The sequence below is a fragment of the Hypanus sabinus genome, chromosome X1 (genome assembly GCF_030144855.1).
Source record: "Hypanus sabinus isolate sHypSab1 chromosome X1, sHypSab1.hap1, whole genome shotgun sequence".
Taxonomy (NCBI): Eukaryota; Metazoa; Chordata; class Chondrichthyes; order Myliobatiformes; family Dasyatidae; genus Hypanus; species Hypanus sabinus.
The window spans coordinates 4613386-4634400 of record NC_082738.1 but is presented as its reverse complement, the minus strand read 5'-3'; the positions used below and the strand labels follow the sequence as shown (position 1 = coordinate 4634400).

Below are 21015 nucleotides of genomic sequence, written 5' to 3'. Positions count from 1 at the left end.
AATGAGCTGTTAATGGTAAGGTTGTAGGACATGCTCAGCAGGCTGCAATTATGCATACAAGATTGGGGAAAGGAACACAGTGGAAGATGCTAAAAACCTAAGCAGGTCAGGCAGCGTCTATGAAAAGAGAGTTGATTAATTTTTGATATAGGCCCTAATCGATTAATTAATTATACATTAAACATTTGAAAGATATAAATGAAATAGTCTGGGTTGCAGCAAAATCTAGGTGAAACCCTTTAAGACAGACACCTAAATAGGCAAGACAGAAGGATACAGTCCTAGTGCAGGCAAATGGGATTAGAGTTGACAAGCAAAAATGATCAAAATAGTTATAATGGGCTGAAGGGCCCATTTCTGTGCTGTTTGACTGTGACTCAAGGGAATATCACAGCCTTTAAACTTCTGTTTTCTCTTCCTCTAACTTCCCTCATCAATCTATTCACCACAGAGCTTCAAGAAGAGTGCTTCACCCTGATGTCACCCTATCAGAGGGTACTCCCCCTTTCCTATTCATCCTTTCCCACTCACTTTACAATCTGAGATTAATTTGTCTGCTTACTTTTCTAATTCTAATGAAGAGTCATTGACAAGTATTAACTCCACTTCTTTCCACAAATGCTGCCAACCCTGCTGAATATTTCATGCAATTTATGTTTTTATTTATGCAACTTATGCATTCAATGCAAAATACACAATTTACATAAGAAATAGGAGTAGGAGTAGGCCATCCAGCCCATTGAGCCTGCCCCGCCATTCAATAAGATCATTTCTAATCTGTCCATAAACTCAGCTCCATTTACCTGCCTTTTCCCCATAGCCCTTAATTCCCTTACTATGTAAAAACCTATCTAACTGTATCTTAAATATATTTAGTGAAGAAGCCTCAACTGCTTTCTTGGGCAGAGAATTCCAGATTCACCACTCTCTGGGAAAAACAGTTTCTCCTCATCTCCGTCTTAAATCTTCTCCCCTGAATCTTGAGGCAATGTCCCCTAGTTCTAGTCTCACCTACCAATGGAAACAACTTTCCTACTTCTATCTTATCTATCCCTTTCAAAATTTTGAATGTTTCTATAAGATCCCCTCTCATTCTTCTGAATTCCAGAGAGTATAGTTTCAGGCGACTCAATCTCTCCTCACAGGTTAACCCCTTCATCCCTGGAATCAACCTGGTGAACCTCCTCTGCACTGCCTCCATAGCCAGTATATCCTTCCTCAAGTATAGAGACCAGAACTGCACACAGTACTCTAGGTGCAGTCGCACCAGTACCCTATATAGTTGCAGCATGACCTCCCTGCTCTTGAATTCAATCCCTCTAGCAATTTCCCACATCTGGTTAAATTCAGCTAATTCAGAGGGGGCTGGGCTGATCACCAGCATTTTGTTCAAAACCAAAATATATATTATTAATCACATTACTGCAAAAAGCAGATCTGCAATATATTAAAAAAAAATAACAGATTAAATATCAGAGGGTGAAAAATCTCTATTTGTAAGCTTATGAACTTGCTTTTTTCTAAATAGATGTTTGTGCAATTTTTCCAAATACTTTAAAAGTATGCTGAGAGTTCTTGAGAAATTTACTTTTCATTGGTTTTACATTGTCTTTAGAAGACAAAGGTTTATATACAAAAGCATCAAGCATTCTTCTGCATACCTTGTAGTTGATTCAAATTCAAAAGGGAAGATGATATCGTCATTATTGCAGACCTGGCAAATGAAGCCACGCTGAGTGCAGAGGTCACACATATAGACATGATTGGTGGCATAATGGATGGCCTGCTGTAAAAATGCTTCAAACATTCCACGTGCTATCTGCAAGATGAAGAGAAGTCTTTGAGATACTGTTTAAATAAAACATTAAATAATATTTTCATTAGCATGTACACTATGTCAGCATTTCATGGCATGCTGAAGTTCATACTTGGACTGCTAACAGCAAGATTGATGCATTTCTAACATGGTTTAAAAATTATACTTTATGGCAGAGATAGTCAATGAATCAAATTCTGTGTTGTTGATTTGCTAAAATAAGATGAGACCATTCTTTAAGCACTGCATTGCTTTTAACCTCAGTATTCTCAACATCTAATTAGGTTTCTCAGTTTTACATCAGCTTTTGTAACCAATTTCTTTACTTCTTACAGTTGCATTTCCTGCATGCTGTTCTGATTCAGTGCGATATGCAAGGCTTGAACAGTGCACCTTAAAGTCGCACAGCTGGGAGAATCACTGCGATCCGCATACCTTCTCTTTTCACCCCTACAACCTTAATACATGGATATGAATTTATTTACTTTTAATTTCTAATATTTTTGCCTATAAATGAGAGTTGAAAAATGCAAATAAGAGTTGAAAAACTTTATGACCTGTCGAAGATCGGAGACACTATACAGATGGGTTGACTCCAAGAGATATTTCTTCTGTTCTAACCTAAAACAGAGAAGTAATGTTCATGATTTCACACTGACAATGTTAAATTTTGACTGTCATTGTTCATGACAATGAGGTTGTAGTGCTACTCCATTTAAGTGCAAAGCAGCATACAGTCGGCCCTCCTTATCGGCGAGTTCAGCCAACCGCGAATAGAGAAAATCCGGAAGTGCTCTTCCAGCACTTGTTGTTTGAGCGTGTACAGACTTTTTTTTTCTTGTCATTGTTCCCTAAACAATGCAGTATAACAACTATTTTACATAGCATTTACATTGTATTAGGTATTATAAGTAATCTAGAGATGATTTAAAGTATACAGGAGGATGTGCGTGGGTTATCGTGGATTGGGATCGAAAAAAATTACGAAGAGAGTCGGAACAGGTACATCTGGTATTACTTAGTGTCAGTTAGTCAAACGTTTGTCTTAGTATATAGTATATATTTTACCTTTCTATGCATATAAAACACTTAAGAACGTATGTTTACAGTGCCGGGCTCGAGAACGAAAGTTCCCGAGTTCAATCCAGTGACAGACTGCTATCGAGTGCACTGTCCATCCGTGCCGGGTTGATGTGGAGGATCAAAAACAAAACCCCCAAATCCAATAATTAAACCACTGCGTTGCTTAGTAATAATTGTAACTTTCACCAGGGCAGGACCTTTCTCACTTTATCCTTTAAAATTGTTCCAATTGTTGACCGACCTAGCCTAATGATTTTATAATGACCGATGGCATTTCACCTCTTCTGATCGCTTTATTATTTCCACTTTATTTTCAATCGTGATCGTGATTATTTTTGTGAACAGAAGCACTGTGGATTCAGAGCTTCGCCGCCAGGTCCTAACGTCCACCGCACTGAAACAGGTTAAATAAGGTCTGGGGTTCCGCTGGTCCTAAGGTCCACCACATTGAGACAGGATGAATAAGGGACTTGAGCATCCACGTTTTTTGGTATCCACAAGGGGTGCCGGAACCAATCCCTTGCTGATAAGGAGGGCCGACTGTACTGGCATTTCAATTACTAAAACACAATGACTACATTTAAAATAACATTTGAGTTATTTAGAATGACATCCAAGTTACAACTGAATTACCACGCCATGTTATAAAATACAATTAAATATAAAATAAAGTTGATTTGCTTTTAAAAAAAAGCTCTGAAATCAAAAAGTAGCTGCCCCACTTAAACCCAAATACTGCACATGCCCATGTACTGCACTTAAAAAAACAGTTCTTTAAATCAGTAGTCAAACATGGAATTAATTAGCGGGCAAAATTACTAATGGACAAGACTTAATCGACACTTAAAAAGAATGATAAGGATAGTTCTTCTACAACAGCAAATATACTAAGTGAAACAAAAGCAAAATGCTTTTCAAAAATCCATCGTGAAAATCAACCTGGAGTTCTCTTCCCAACAGCAATATATGGGGAGCAGCTTCACAGGTAGGGATGCAGAAATTCAAGAAAGTAATTCCACTACCTTTTCAAGGCAGGAAGAAGTGAGGAATCAATGTTTAATTGCCAGCAATGTCCCAATCCCTAACGACCAAATCAGTAAATATAAATGGATGAAAAACAGAGGGTATATCTAATACCAAGGCCTTATAAAGCATTATTAATAGAAGAGGAATTTCTTTAGCTAGAGAGTGGTGAATCTGTGGAATTCATTGCCACAAGCAACTGTGGAGGTCAAGTTTTTAATGAATATTTAAAGCAAAGCTTGTTAGATTCTTGATCGGTCAGAGCATAAAGGGATACGTTTGGGGGGTGGGGAGATGGAGGAGATTAGGGTTGAGAGAAAAGTTGGATCTGCCATGATGAATTGGTGGAGCAGACTCAATTGACCAAATGGCCGAATTCTGCTCGTACATCTTATGGTCTAATTTGAGCAATGTACACAAAATACTGGAACTCAGCAAGTCAAGCAGCACCTATGGAGGGAAATAAACAGTCACCATTTCAGGCCAACACTGTTCAACAGGACTCCATAGATGCTGCCTAACCTGCTGAGTTTCTCCAGCATTTTGTCTATGTAGCTCAAGCTTTTCAGTATCTGCAGAATCACTCACGTCTCTGAGTCTGAGGAATGGACCATTCAGTGAGACTTCAAAGGCAAAAACAACTAACAAAGTGAAAATTAAAAGCAGTGATAAATCACCTCTTATAGAGATCCTGGATTGCACCACTTCGGCACGTGAAGAGATAGTCTTCCAATAGCTTCAAACGATCTCTACTCTTACGAGTCTGAGCCATGCGTTCAACATACTGATAGAGACTTCCATTTACTGCATCAAGATCAATAAAGGGTTCATTTTGGATCTGCTGCAGGAATTTCGCTGCCACATTGGAAACCTTTGTTTAAAAGGAAAGAAAATTTACAAGTTGGATAGAAAAAGACATTGTTAACTGTTGCCTTATCATTCTGAAACAGTAATTTCCTTGTCATTAACAATAATTCTTAGAGAATGTGTGCAGCAGCACAAGTGTGCAATTCCAAGTCATTTTAATTGGAATACATTTTACCAAGATTTTTTGTTAATGGCAGGAAAATTACTGCTGATACTATTCCCTAGAGTTAAGCGAAAATTTGTGAATTCCTGGTACCAGAATAGCCAAATATGTTCAGATGCCTTTCTCGGAATATCCTATCATTACAACCAGTTGGTATTGCTAAGGAACAGCAGCTCAGTTCCTGCAAACTCCTGGCTGCTGAAAATCCATGGGACACTGCTTTGTTTCCCTAGCTCCTAGCTTCATATTTATGTGCTCCCACCTGGAAACACATTTCACAGATTAAATATTGTTGCATAATAATAATTAATCACGTGAAATTCATGCTGACTTGGGAAAATCGCTTGTGTAATAGTAATACAAACTAAAAATAATAGTTACTCACCCTCTGTTTTGTCAGGTCCCAGTTATGGATCACTCTGGACGGGATAATAGTTTCTACATCCTGATGACACATCTCACAGTAGTAGAGGCCAGAATAGGCACAAACCTTGGCTTTACTAAATGAAAACCCTATTTTTTGGGAGCATGCTTAAGAACAAAACAAAGAATTGAGCTAATATTTTCAACATACAAAATGATATTCAAGATATAAAAGAGCAGAATACATTCTATAACAACTGAATCATAAATGAAACTTAATAGCACAGTGTGCAATACTGATCTTGATGTTACAGAAAAGACACAGGATAGGAGGAAACTAACACCAACAACAAAAAGCTATCTGCCTGAAAACACACTCAACAATTCAGGAACAGCTTCTTTCCTTCCACTTTCAGATTTTTGAATAAACAATAAACCCATGAACACTGCCTCACAATTTTTCCCTCTCTTGTTGCACTATGTATTTTTTTTAATATATACTGTATATACTTAATGTAATTTATAGATTTTATTATGCATTGCAACATACTTCTGCTGCAAAACACCAAATTTCACAACATATACTAGTGATATTAGAACTGATTCTGAGTAAATCTAAAAGGTCGTAAATATAGAGTTACGAATAAAGCGGAAGAACTTCCTTACTCAAAGTTGCAAGCAATTTGGAACTTACTTGCACATTAATTAGTTGGAAGGAGTTGTATAGATGTACTTGAAGATACATGTTAGGAAGAAAGGGATAGAATGTTCTGATTGGATTAAATAGATAAATAATATCTATGTAGAGTATTATCAATATAGTCTAATTAGTCCAAATAGCTTATCGGTGTGCTGTAAATTTGATGGTATGTATATGTCCAATCACAAACAAGAGAAAATCTGCAGATGCTGGAAATCCAAGCAACACACACAAAATGCTGGGGGAACATAGCAGGCCAGGCAGCATCTATGGAAAAGAGTAAAGTCGATGTCTCGGACTGAAACACTGACAATACTGTTTTCCATAGATGCTGCCAGGCCTGCGGATTTCCTCCAGCATGTGATGATATGTATATGGTCAGGTTTTACCTGCTCCCAGGTTTTGACACTGATCACTTATGCATGTTACTTCAGATGAAGAAAAAACACAAGCACCTGCTCCTATTGGACCCTGCTTAACTTCACAGTATTTGCATACATGTCCTCCTCCTTCTCTGAATGTTTTTCATTTACAACTTTTCAACATTTGCAATTTGTTTTTATATGCAAGAATACATTTTAGTGTATATTTAGTCAGAATAAGGAAGCCATGGTTATGCACTGTCATTCAAGTGCTCAAACATATTGAGTCAAACAGCATGGAAACAGATCCTTCGATCTACCGAGTCCATGCCAATCATCAAACAGCCATCTATATTAATCCTAATTTTTAACCTCCTCACATTCCCATTAACTGCTCCAGATCCCACAACTCTTGCGCTACAGGCAACAGCCAATAGACCTACTAACTGTGCACATCATTAGGATGTGCAAAGAAACCAGTTAACCCAGAGATATCCGACATAGTGACAGGGAAACATGCAAACTCCACTCCAACAGCACTGACAGTTGGGAAACAACCTGGTCAGACAGAAGCTTTATTAGTGGCGTCACTGTATCATGATGCAAAATCTCTCAAGATGTGCTGCCTTTACAGTTGCTTATAACTGGTATAAACTACCAAGAACTTTAAATGCAAGTTATGATCAGCACCTTTAGAGTTTCTGCAAACATTTGCAAAAGCGCAAAATATTAGTCCAGAATCAAATTCAACTCTAGACTGGTGAACTCTACTCAAAGGTCTTTAAAAACTAGTATTTTGCCAGAAGAACTTTACTCAGCATGTTTTTAACAGGTTTTTGATATTCTTCAAAACCAAAGAGACTGTCTACTGTACATTAACGTTAATTTATAGCAAGTGATTCTGAATACCAAATGCAAATTTTCATTGCTTGAAATTAGGTCACTTGAAATTATACTTTGTTTTGTTATAAAGTTATCCTTCTCAGATTGATACAAGAATTTTTGAAAGCAAAATTGATTTTTTTAAATTATATTCTTGTATGGTGCCAGATTGCTACAAACCAGTTATGAGTCCCAGTTTAAGGTATGCTGGAATACAAAAATTGACAGAATCAGCTTCATGGGGAACAGTGTAGGCTGAAGAGGTTTCACCAATATGGTTTGCCATCACACGTTGCTTTGCCAGTCCAGAAAAATTAAAAACATACTGAACAAAGACATAAGGATTCTACTGAGTTTAAATTTAAACAAAAATGTGAGAAAATGAACATTTTCAGAATTAGCAGGACCTGTGTGATTAGCAGCTGGAATGGAAACTGAGTTTTTAGCATTCTAGCTATGTAGCTTTTTTAAATATTGCAGTGTGTTTGTTCAATGGTCAGTCAAAAGAATAACCAATAAAGCTTAAATTTATCCAATGGTCCCATGCGGCAAACTCAAAAGCATGGTATTAATGAAACCCACCACAATTTCAGTTGGACTGTTAACCAAAAGAAGCCTGAAAAGAAACCAAATTACTGAATAAGTAGGATTTTTCCATTTGGTTCTAAATAACAATGTTAGTGAATAAATTAGTTGCAGGGGTATAAATCTTTCAGTAACAATGGGAAACTGTTTGGCCTTACATGATTAAACTTCCTTATCGTTTCATTCAACCTGAAAAGATCTCTGGATTTAGATAACAACATTTGTCCTATAAGAAGGTATATCTACTCTGGAATACAGAAAAAAAAAGTATAGGAAGCACTTGACCATGTCGCATCTCTGGAAAATGAAATAGTTATTATTTCAGGTCATCATTCTATTGGATAGTCACGATTTGAAAGTTAACTATTCTCTCTTAAATGCTGCTGGGCTAGTAGAATATTTTTCAAATTTTCTGTTTAATTTCAAACTTTCAGTTTCTGCTACAATTTGTTTTCAGATGTCTACCTTAGATTAGGTAAAAAGAAATTCTGTACAACTCAGAAGCTTGACTCCCAAATCCCCAAAATACAAAAAAATTGCAGCAAACATTGAATGCATGTTAATTGGTGGGCTACTGTACAGAGAGGCTACAGGGAGATTAGGGAGCTAGGGAGATACGAGGATGATTCTTTAATCACTGTACAGGATATTTCTTTATTTATTTCTAATCCTTGCCCAGGATATAAAAGGTTTGACTCTCATCTTTAAATCACCCTCCTCTGAGATTTTAACTGTAGATCAATATTTTTAATAATTGGCACTCATAAGAATTAATAAGTTATGGCCCCAAGTTATTCAGAATGTATATTAATTATTTAAAGAGCATAAAAGGTGTTGATTTTACAAATTGAACCCTGGATGCAAGGTTAAGCAAGTAGACTAGTTAGTGTTAATGGAGTACAACAAGAGAAAATGAGTAGTTATTTGATGAAGTATTTAGTGAAGTCAGGGGTTCACAAACAGAGGAATCATGACGCCAGTTCATGGAATATTGAAAGCAAACGTGCACCCATAGAAAGCAATTAGAAAATTACAGTCCAAGAACGTTGGAGTATGAGGGTGATGAAGTCCTTATCACAATTAAAAAAGGTTTTAACAGGAAAAGGTTTCAATCATCTTGGAGTAACAGGTAAAACTCTTTGTTCAGCGGATTATACATCTTTGGCATTCTTTACACTTGGTGGCTGTGAATGTCTAGTCATTGAGTATATTTAAATCTGACAGTCATAGATTTTGACACAAAATAAAGATGATGGATATAAGGATTCAGTAGGAACATGAACTGCAAGTACAGGGTCAACCATGATCTTATTCAATGGTACAATATGCCAATAGGACTAAACAATTTATGCCAGCATCTTTGTTGTTATATTATCATACCTGCACATTGAAATTTCTGCAAGTCCAACCCTTTTTCAATGGGTACAACAGTTAAATATTGCAGAAGACTCTTGTGTTCACCCAATCCCAGCTCCACAAGTCTTCTCTCATTCTTTTCGTAGGCTGTATTTTCTGCCAAGTTATCTTCTTCTGCTTCTAAGTAAGATGACAGAACTGCTCGTATCATTTCACGCCATGATCTTGCCTCTGCAGCACTTTCAGCCTGAAGTCTCAGTGTAACTTCAGATGTAAGTATTTTAAAATTTGCTGGGCCACCCAATGCAGTATCAGGTATAACATCTTTAAAGGTCTCAATTTTATAGCTTTTGCATAGTATTTTTTGCTGTTCCTGGAGCTGAAAATATTTCAGTGCTTCCAATGTCAAAGTGAAAATGTAGCGAGTCCACCTTTTTCCTGTTAACAAGTATAGGACCGTTTCTTTAATTGCATCTAATTGAGGTTCAACCTCAGAAATCCAATTATATTCTTGATGGGGGCTACTTTCATTGTGATTTAAGTGATCAGCAGAGTAAAAGATAGGTGTCTCAGAAACAGAATCTGGTTTCTCATTTGTTGAGCTCTCTACATCCAATGATCTTTGTTTTGGAGTTTGCAAGGGTCGACATTGCTCTAATGCTTCCCGAATTCGATCGATCCAGTCTTCAGCTTCATCTCGAGAGGGTGCACGGAGGTATAATTTCTTGCCAGCAAAAACCACATGAAATCTCCCATCACTGTGGGCATGCCCCACTAATTCACATCTTAGTAAAGAGCAGTTCTCACAACAATTGCGGTCATCACCACTCTGATATAGACGGAACTCAAAAGGTGATAACTCACAGTAATACTCTTTCCAAATACCAACATGACCTCGCCTCTCTAAATTACCCAACTTCAGGAGTCCACGAAAAGGGTTTGAAATACCTATTAAGAGAGATGTCAAAGAATGAAATACTTTTCCCCAAATCTGTAACAAATATAGCACAACTGAAACTGTTATGCAACAAGAGTGCTCTAAGAAATAGAATAATCCATCTTAACTTTGTCAAGGATCCAGTGAATATATTCACAAATTATCATGCTATTGAGAATAGAAAGCAGGCTAGGCCTTGGGATCAGTTTGCATGTGTATGTTGGTGTGATGGAGTTAAGAGGACAGGAATCAGGTTGGCTGCCAAGAGTACTGCTAGCCTAGCACCAATAGCTGGTAGTGTGGGGCTGTTGAATCAAATACAATGACAAAGAAACATGAAAACCTGAAAATCACTGGCAAGATTCTCACCTTTGAACATAAAATTAAGGATTAAAGCACAGATAATCTCGAATGATACTCTAGTGTTGCTGCAATCATTCACATTAACTTAAGATAGCATTTGTCTATCTTAAACACAAAAAAGTCTGCAGATGCTGGAAATCCAAAGCAACACACAGACAAAACGCTGGAAGAACTCAGTAGGTCAGGGAGCATCTATGGAAATGTATAACAGTCAATGTTTTGGGCCAAGACCCTTCTTCAGGATTGGAAAGGAAGGGGGAAGATGCCAGAATAAAGAGGTGGGGTGAGGGGAAAGAGGCTAGCTAGAAGGTGACAGGTGAAGTCAGATGGGTAGGAAAGATAAAAGGCTGGAGGTGGAGTCGGATAGGAGAGGTGAGTGGACATAATAGAGAGGGAAGGTGGAGGGGCACCAGGAGGTGATAGGCAGGTGAGAAGAGGTAAGAGGCCAGAGTGGGGAACCGAAGAAGAGGGAAGGAAGAGGGATGTTTTTTTTTACTGGAAGGAGAAATTGATATTCATGCCATCAGGTTGGAGGCTATCCAGATAGAGTATCATGTGTTCCTTCTCCACACTGAGGGTGGTCTCATCTTGGCACAACTTGTCAGAATGGGAATGGGAATCAGACTTAAAACGTTTTGTCACTGGGAAGTTCCACTTTTGGCGGATGGAGCAGAGCTACCTGATGAAGTGGTCTCTCAATTTACAATGGGTCTCACCAATACAGAGGAGACCACTTCGGGAGCTCTGGACACAATAGGCAACCCCAGCAGATTTGCAGATCCGCCTTGCCTGGCGGAACAGTTTGGTGCCCTGAATGGAGGTGAAGGAGGTGGTGGATGGGCAGGTGTAGCACTTAGACCACTTTAAGGGATAAGTTCTGTGTGAGAAATTATTGGGGAGGGACAAATGAGCAAGAGAATCACAGACGGAGCGATCCATGCAGAAAACGGAGAAGTCGAGTGGGGAGGTAAAGATATAGAAACATAGGAAACCTACAACACAATACCGGCCCTTCGGCCCACAAAGTTGTGCCGAACATGTCCCTACCTGAGAAATTACTAGGCTTACCTATAGCCCTCTATTTTACTAAGCTCCATGTACCTATCTAAAGGCCTCTTAAAAGACCCTATTGTATCCACCTCCACCACCGTTGCCAGCAGCCCATTCCACGCACTCACCACTCTGAGTAAAAAACCTAACATATCCTCTGTACCTACTCCGCAGCACCTTAAACCTGTGTCCTCTTGTAGCAACCATTTCAGCCCTGGGAAAATGCCTCTGACTATCCACATGATCAATGCCTCTCATCATCTTGTACACCTCTATCAGGTCACCTCTCATCCTCCTTCAATCCAAGGAGAAAAGGCTGAGTTCACTCAACCGATTTTCATAAAGCATGCTCCCCAATCCAGGCGACAATCTTGTAAGTCTCCTCTGCACCCTTTTTATGGCTTCCACATCCGGTGCTCCCTCCTCTACATCGGCTAGACCCGATGCAGATTGGGGGACCGCATCGTCGAGCACCTACGCTCCGTCTGTCACAATAGACAGGACCTCCCAGTTGCCACTCACTCCCGTCTAGATATGTCCGTACATGGCCTCCTCTACTGCCATGATGAGGCCAAACTCAGGTTGGAGGAGCAACACCTCATCAACCGTCTGGGTAGCCTCCAGCCTGGTAGTATGAACATTGAATTCTCCAATTTCCGGTAATTCCCTCCCCCTCCCTCAGGTCCCTCTCTGCCTCTCTCCCCTTTCAACTTTCTGCTTCTTTATCTCTACAGTTCTTTCATGCTTATCCCCTCCCCCCTTTATCTTTCCTCTGATTGGTTTTCCACCTGGCACCTCTAGGCCCTACCCCCTCCCCTATCTCCATTACTGGGCTTCGGCCCTCTCTTCCTCCCCATTCCTGATGAAGGGTCTCGGCCCGAAATGTTGGCTAGTCTTTTCTCACAGATGCTGCCTGATGTGCTGAGTTCTTCCAGCATTGTGTACGTATTTGTTGATCCACAGCATCTGCAGTTGTATTTTTGTGTTCCACATCCTTCCTGTAGTGGGGCGACCAGAACTGAGCACAGTACTCTAAGTGGGCTCTGACCAGGGTCCTATATAGCTGCAACATTAACTCTCGGCTCCTAAATTCAATTTCACGATTGATGAAGGCCAATATACCGTACGCCTTCTTAACCACAGAGTCGACCTGCGCAGCTGCTTTGAGCGTCCTATGGACTCGGACCCCAAGATCCCTCTGATCCTCCACACTGCCAAGAGTCTTACCATTAATACTATATTCTGCCATCATATTTGACCTACCAAAATGAACCACTTCACCCTTATCTGGGTTGAACTCCATCTGCCACATCTCAGTCCAGTTTTGCATCCTATCAATGTCCCGCTGTAACCTCTGACAGCCCTCCACACTATCCACAACAGCCCCAACCTTTGTGTCATCAGCAAACTTACTAACCCATCCCTCCACTTCCTCATCCAGGTCAGTTATAAACATCACGAAGAGTAAGGGTCCCAGAACAGATCCTTGAGGCACTCCACTGGTGACTGACCTCCATGCAGAATATGATCCGTCTACAACCACTCTTTGCCTTCTGTGGGCTAGCCAGTTCTGGATCCACAAAGCAATGTCCCCTTGGATCCCATGCCTCCTTACTTTCTCAATTAGCCTTGCATGGGGTACCTTATCAAATGCCTTGCTGAAATGCATATACACTACATCTACTACTCTTCCTTCATCGATGTGTTTAGTCACATCCTCAAAAAATTCAAACAGGCTCGTAAGGCACTACCTTGCCCTTTACAAAGCCATGCTGACTAGTCCTATCATATTATACCTCTCCAAATGTTCATAAATCTTGTCTCTCAGGATCTTCTCCATCAACTTACCAACCACTGCTGTAAAGCTCACTGGTCTATAATTTCCTGGGCTATCTCTATTCCTTTTCTTAAATAAAGGAACAACATCCGCAACCCTCCAACCCTCTGGAACCTTTGCCGTCCCCATTGATGATGCAAGGATCATCATCAGAGGCTCAGCAATCTCCTCTTTCACCTCCCACAGTAGCCCGAGGTACATTTCGTCCGGTCCCAGCGACTTATCCAACTTAATGCTTTTCCAAAAGCTCTAGCACATCCTCTTTCTTAATATCTACATGCTCAAGCTTTTCAGTCTGCTGCAAGTCATCACTACAATCACCAAGATCCTTTTCCAGAGTGAATACTGAAGTATTCATTAAGTACCTCTGCTCTTTCCTCTAGTTCCATACACACTTTGCCACTGTCACATTTGATAGGTCCTATTCTTTCACGTCTTATCCTCTTACTCTTCACATACTTGTAGAATGCCTCGGGGTTTTCCTTAATTTTGCCCGCCAAGGCCTTCTCATGGCCCCTTCTGGCTCTCCTAATTTCATTCTTAAGCTTGTTCCTAGTAGCCTTATAATCTTCTACATCTCTAACATTACCTAGCTCTCTGAACCTTTTGTAAGCTTTTCTTTTCCACTAGATTACAGTATTTGTACATCACAGTTCCTGTACCCTACCATAACTTCTGTCTCATTGGAACGTACCTATACAGAACTCTACACAAATATCCCCTGAATATTTGCCACATTTCTTCCTTCCGTACTTTTCCCTGAGAACATCTGTTTCCAGTTTAAGCTTCCATTTTCCTGCCTGATAGCCTCATAATTCCCCTTACTCCAATTAAACACTTTTCTAACTTGTCTGTTGCTCTCTCTCTCCAATGTTATTGTAAAGGAGATAGAATTATGATCACTATCTCCAAAATGCTCTCCCACTGAGAGATCTGACACCTGACCAGGTTTATTTCCCAATACCAAATCAAGTACAGCCTTTCCTCTTGTAGGCTTATCTACATACTGTGTCAAGAAACCTTCCTGAATACACCTAACAAACTCCACATCCATCTACACCCCTTGCTCTAGGGAGATGCCAATCGATATTTGGGAAATTAAAATCTCCCATCACAACAACTCTTATTATTGCACCTTTCCAGGATCTGTTCCTCATCTGCTCCTTGATATCCCTGTTACTATTAGGTGGCCTATAAAAAACACTCAGTATAGTTATTGACTCTTTCCTGTTCCTAACCTCCACCCACAGACTCCAATCCCTCCATAGTGTCACAGCTACAGAAAAGGTGGACACCATCTCTGATCAACAGGGCCACGCCCCCACCTCTTTTGCCTCTCTCCCTGCCCTTTCTGAAACATCTAACACCCGGCACTTGAAGTAACCGATCCTGTCCCTGAGCCATCCAAGTCTCTGTAATGGCCACCACATCATATCTCTAAGTACTGATCCATGCTCTAAGCTTCTCCGCTTTGTTCACAACACTCCTTGCATTAAAATGGACACATCTCAAGCCTTCCGTCTGAGTGCGTCCCTTCTCTATCACCTGCCTGTCCTCCCTCTCGCGCAGTCTACAAGCTTTCTCTATTTGTGAGCCAACCGCCTCTTCCCCAGTCTTTTTAGTTTGGCTCCCACCACCCAACAATTCTAGTTTAAATTTTCCCCAGTAGCCTTAGCAAACTTTCCCGCCAGGATATTGGTCTCCCTGGGATTCAAGTGCAACCTGTCCTTTTTGTACAGGTCACACCTGCCCCAAAAGAAATCTGAATCCCTGCCCCCTGCTCCAATCTCTCAGCCACGCTTTTATTCTCCATCTCATCCTATTCCTATTCTCACTACCGCGTGACACAGGCAGTAATCCTGAGGTTACTACCTTTGCGGTCCTGTTTCTCAACTTCCTTCCTAACTCCCTGTAGTCTTTTTTCAGGACCTCTTCCCTTTTTCTACCTATGTCATTGGTACCAATATGTACCACGACCTCTGGCTGTTCTCTCTCCCACCACAGGATATCTTGGACACGATCCGAAACATCCCAGACCCTGGCACCTGGGAGGCAAACTACCATCCGAGTTTCTTTCCTGTGTCCACAGAATTGCTTGTCTGACCCCCTAACTATAGAGTCCCCAATCACTACTTCCTTTCTCCTCCCTTCCCTACCCTTCTGAGCCACAGGGCCAGACTCTGTGTCAGGGGCACGGCCACTGCCACTTCCCCCAGGTAGGCTGTCCCCCCCAACAGTACTCAACAGGAGTACTTATTATCAAGGGGTACAGCCACAGGGGTTCTCTCTAGTACCTGACTCTTCCCCTTCCCCCAATGACTGTGACCCACTTGCCTGTCTCCTGTGGCCCCGGTGTGACCACCTGCCTGTAACTCCTCTCTCTTTGGTGGTAGGTTCCCTTTGAAGATGGCGGAAGTTGCAGAGGATGATGCCTTTGATGCAGAGGCTAATGGGGTGGTACATTAGGACAAGAGAAGCCCCATCACTGTTAGGTGACGGGAAGATGGGGTGAGCCTGTAACTTCTTGGGGTTGTAAAAGATCCCATACTGGAACCACTCCTTTGCTCAAAGGAGTAAAGGAGAATCTCTCTGGCTTTTTGGCCTATATTTATTCCTCAAGCAATTCTAAGGCGTATTACCTGGTTATCATCACATAGTTGTTTTGGAGACCTAACCCTTCTAGAAAATGGTCATTACACTCATTATATCAGAAGAGTGACTATATGCTGCACTATGTATTAGGACATCCAAACCTCATGAAAAGTACAGCTCTTTGTTTTGCTACAAGAGCAGATGCAAGGCAATACTAAACTGATTTACCAGAAATTTGTAATGTGCATAAACTGTAAACAGTGAATAGAAAAGCATTCTCCAAAATATTCCTGCTGCCATCCTGAAAGCTGGTTAAATTAGAATAAATTTGTTAAAGGCATAAACCATATATTTTTCAAATTATTATTAGATATAACATACTCTATCCAAGCACTAATTTTAGTAACATTTGTTTTGATGTAAAGATGTTGATATTGGGTATATCAATGAGTTCAAAGATTTATTTAACAAGATTACCATAGTCTCTTCTTGAATAGTGCTGAAATCTTCATTGAGCAAAGGAGTACAAATGAGCAAGATGCTTAACTCTTGAGTTTTCAATGCCAGCTGTCTTGGTGACTAAATATTTATCCAAGAATATAATATGTAGAAGATTGAGGGGAGATTTGATAGAGGTATACATTATTATGAGGGGTAAATACAAGTAGGCTTTTTCCACTGAGGTTGAGTGGGACTACAACTGAAAGTCATGGGTCAGGATAAAAGCTGAAAAGTTTGAGAACATGAGGGGAAACTTCTTCACTCAGAGGGTCATGAAAGTGTGAATCAGCTGTCAGCAAGTGGTGCATGCGAGCTCGATTTCAACATCTAAGAAAAGTTTGGATAGGAACATAGATGGTAAGGGTATGGAGGGTTATGGTCCTGGTGTAGGTTGATGGGAGTAGGCAGTTTAATGATTTGACATGGATTGAATGGGCTGAAGGGCCTGCTTCTGTGCTTAACTCAATACAGTAAGAGCCTGGATCAACTGATTGTTTAGTTAGTCCACTGACAGACTCTGAACAAAATTTTTCCGGTTGCTTAATTCTTGCAGCTTTCTCTGCTACTTCTCAATTAAATGAAAATGTCAAATTCAATATTATTTGGTTGCAATCTCTCTGTTAAGTCATTCCTACCTGTCTTTCGGCGATGGGTCACTTTAAAGGATGTTTCCTCTTGAACACATTTATTCTGTGAGAAATTGGAAGCTGCTGATCCATTTTCATTTACTGAAGTGCTACTTTCATTCCTTGATGCTGTGTTGGCAGAACATTCCACTGAACTTTCCCCTGTGCTTTGTGGGAGCACTTCTTGTGGAGAAGGCTTGCAAATATCATCATCTGATATCCAGCTACTTAGCTTCTGAAAAAGCAAAGTTTGTGATTGCAAAGAATTGTTACATAAAGGAGCACTTCTATAACTTAACATAAAATTATTACATAAGTTACACACACAAAATGCTGGAGGAACTCAGATCAGGCATGGAAAAGAGCAGTCGACGTTTTTGGCCAAGACCCTTCTTCAGGATTGGGAAGGAAGGGGGCAGACACTAGAATAAAAAGGTGGAGTGAGGTGAAAGGGGATAGCAAGAAGGTGATAGGTGAAGCCAAGAGGTGGGAAAGGTGACTGGAGGAGTCTGATAGGAAAAGAGATAGAGCTGTGGGAGTAAGGGAAGGAGGAAGAGCACCAGGGGAGGTGACAGGCAGGTGAGGGAAGAGATAAGAGGCCAGAATAGGGGAATAGAAATTGGGGGTGGGGGGTGGGGGAGGAAAGAATGACTTCATAAAATTGGTTTCAAACTAATTTCAAGATGCATTGCAAAGTGCTTATAAAGGTACAAAAGAACCTACTAGTGTATCAAAATTAAGTTTGCATGCCATTGCAAACTTTAAAAATATCCTACTTTAAATTAATAATCCTTTCCATCGTAGTTTATCTTTCATCTGATTGTGTTCTGCGTTAAGAACATTTTAAAAATGTCTTGCATAAATAAGATTATTCAACATTATCAAACTTTAAAGCAATTTCTGAAAGATTGCTGTAAACAAATGAGAAAAACAAAACTAATCAGACTACTTCAATAAAAGGTAACTCCATGCTTATTCATTTTGAATGCTTCCGAATGTCAGGGGTATTCAGAAAGATCTCAAAATGTTAGGATATTCAAAATGATTGTCAGTTTTGACAGATGGCAAAGGAGGTGTATGGTGCTGCCACGTTTCCAAGCTTTTCCACTTGTTTTATAGATAAGGTTATTCTGGCCCAGTCTCATCTGATAACGTCATACTGGTATTCTCACTAAATTGATGCCAATGTTTCCGAGTGGTAGAAGCCACAGGTTCAGGATGTGATGTCTAAACAGCTTTGAGGAAGGGTTTTGGCTCAAAACATCAACTGTGCTTTTTTCCATAGATGCTGCCTGGCCTGCTGAGTTCCTCCTGCATTTTGTGTGAGTTATTGTACAGTATGATTTTGGGGTGCCAATCAAATAAGTTCACCATCTTGTTTCTGGTGTACAGAAACTCCCAAAATATTGGGGTGATTCTGCAACAATAATCTTTTAAAGACAGTCTCCAGAAGTTTTAGGCTTATTTTTCAAGCTTTACAAATAAAAAGAATAATTATTTTGGGAATACTTTCTCTTGTCCTTGATCTTTTCATCTTTCCATTTTCAGATACACTCTGATTAAGAACCTTGAAGTAGCTCAAGTTGATAAAATAACATAGATTGGGTTGGGGGAGGGGAAGAAACATCCACTGATTCGCTGCTTAAGTATTGCTCTCCTCCTCCAAGCCAGAAAATAATCCAAATTGCAACCTACAACTTCTGTGGTTTCAACTTTACCCATTAAATGTACAGTTCTGTTTAAAATCCATCTACATGCTGCACAATAGCACTATAGCTACAAAGCAGAATTTCAATTATTGAAAATCAATAGAAACATCACCCACATTAGATCATTTTACCTAGCCTAGATACAACTATAAAATTGGACAACTGCCAGAATTATAGCACACTAAACAAATTGACTCACATTATTATCTCCTGGCTCAGTCAAGTGATTTTTAGTAACATTCAATGTATCCTCTTGGCCTGTTACATCAGCAGCTCTTCTCACCACAGAAACTTGATCCACAGCTTCAGTATCAATATGGTCAGCTTTTACTTCCTGGTCGTGGCACGCTACAGATTGCAAAGCACTCTCAGACAATTTTTCAGAACTTACAGGGTTTAGCAACTCAACACTGAGAGGAGAGACAGTTTTAGTGTCATTTTCAGGCTGCAATCCACCAGCAGTCACGGGATGGTGCAAAGCTAAAACATGGGTGGAGGCAGGGCATTCAGTTTCTGAATTGTTTTCTATAGTCTGTATATTTGTTTCCTCATCACATGCATGTTGGTCAACAACCAATTCACCTGACTGAGTATTCAACGGAATATCATATGCTGGAGGCAATGAGGATACTTCATGCTGAGATATAGTAATTGAGACATTACAACTCAGGGAAACTGGAGTTTGATCCTCTCCAAGTTCATCTGGTGTCCTTTAAACAGACAGAAAAATAGGAATTAGTCAAATAACTTAAAATGGAGCAAAAAGGAGCCACACAAACAGCACTATACAACCTTGTTCGGAATCTATTCTCCAAATAGTAATTAATACCCTTTATGCATTGTTACTTCAAAATCTATCTAAATTTTAAAAAGGTTAAAAGACTTCTAATAATGTTCTTCTTCAAACTGCAGAGGCATCTTTGCACTCAGTGCATGGATCTCAACAGTTTTCTCTTAAAGAAGGTCAACCATGAAAAACACATTCAACCACACTCCTTATATAGTGAGCATTGTTGAACTATCACAAATCAAATCAGACCACGAGTAGAGAACTGTGTCCAATTCTGTTTACCACGCACAAGTATGGACTCAAAGATGCAGGAGAAATTTACAAGAATATTTATCCAATAAGGTTAGTCTTGAGAACCTGGGGTAGTTCTTTAAAGTGCAAAAGCAGCTATGGAATTTTGACAGCGTTATGCAAAATGGACTAACATTGTCATAAATACAGAAGTAGTTTCTGTTAGCAGATAGTCAAGAGCCAGGGCACACACAAATATAAGGCAAAAACTAAATTAGTAAGCTCAAGGAGAACCACACAAGAATAATAGAAGCACACAAAATCACAGAAAATGGCAACCATATTCATGCCAGTTAAAAATAACCTATAGTAAGTGTTTGAGATCTTGATATATAAACAACTTCCCCAATCAACCAAAAGTTATGCCAGTGTACTGTACTGAAGGTGACAGTGCCTTTACAGAGAGGTGGCGCCAGAGGTCAGGGTAGTGGTCCACATTTTCCAACATATTGACAGCAACTTTACTTTTGAGGTTCGCATTGTCCATCAGAGGCAGGTTGGATGACTTGTACTCAGAATCTGAACATGAACGTTTGCTATAGTCGATGTGCTATAGCTCAACCATTGTGTAAAAAACTGCACAGTTTCTCCTGTAAATGGACTCTAACCCAGCACAAAACAAGTTGGTGACAAGTTGTAAAGATGAAAAGTTCATTTAATAATAATCAGAATCAGGTTTATTTCACGTTTTGAGAAATTTGTTAACCTGGCAGCAACAGTACAACATATGATAATATAGAAAGAAAAAAATCAATAACCAAGTAAATCAATTACAGTGTAGTAGAGTGCTACAGGCAGCGCTGCAATAACGAAACGGAGTCAGTGAGCTGCAGTTACAAAAGAGGTTTATTCAAACTTCGTGGCCTTGCTTTAAAGCCTTCCTGATCCCACCCTCCCCGGGCGGGAATGCTGTAGGGCGCGTATTCACAGTCCCATTCCGCGCGCGGGCTTTTCCCCTTGCTGGTGAAGCAGGCCTGGCGCCCTCTTTGGGACCTCAATGCCGGCGCGCACTGCTTTGTGAGCCGGTTCGAGTGCGCTCGGAAGGGGGTCGCCTCATAACCCCTCCTCAGAACTGGCGATACACCCCCCCCCCCAATGTCCACAGTCTGGGTCGGACTC

At 40.2% G+C, this 21015-nt stretch overlaps 1 protein-coding gene across 7 annotated transcripts in view; it reads right to left on the bottom strand.

The window, feature by feature from the left end:
• Window positions 1–21015, bottom strand: part of plekhm1 (pleckstrin homology domain containing, family M (with RUN domain) member 1) — a 97758-nt gene that overhangs the window by 40830 nt on the left and 35913 nt on the right. For all 7 annotated transcript variants that reach the window (XR_009508927.1, XR_009508928.1, XM_059955697.1 and 4 more), the window contains 7 exons: window positions 19015–19525; window positions 17116–17341; window positions 9225–10148; window positions 5338–5483; window positions 4600–4793; window positions 2374–2437; window positions 1662–1819 (listed from right to left, as the gene is read on the bottom strand). Coding sequence is in view for 5 of the 7 variants with exons in the window: in XM_059955697.1 (XP_059811680.1) it covers window positions 1662–1819; window positions 2374–2437; window positions 4600–4793; window positions 5338–5483; window positions 9225–10148; window positions 17116–17341; window positions 19015–19525 (2223 nt within the window). In the remaining 2 variants the exon portion in view is untranslated. The remainder of the gene's footprint in view (window positions 1–1661; window positions 1820–2373; window positions 2438–4599; window positions 4794–5337; window positions 5484–9224; window positions 10149–17115; window positions 17342–19014; window positions 19526–21015) is intronic.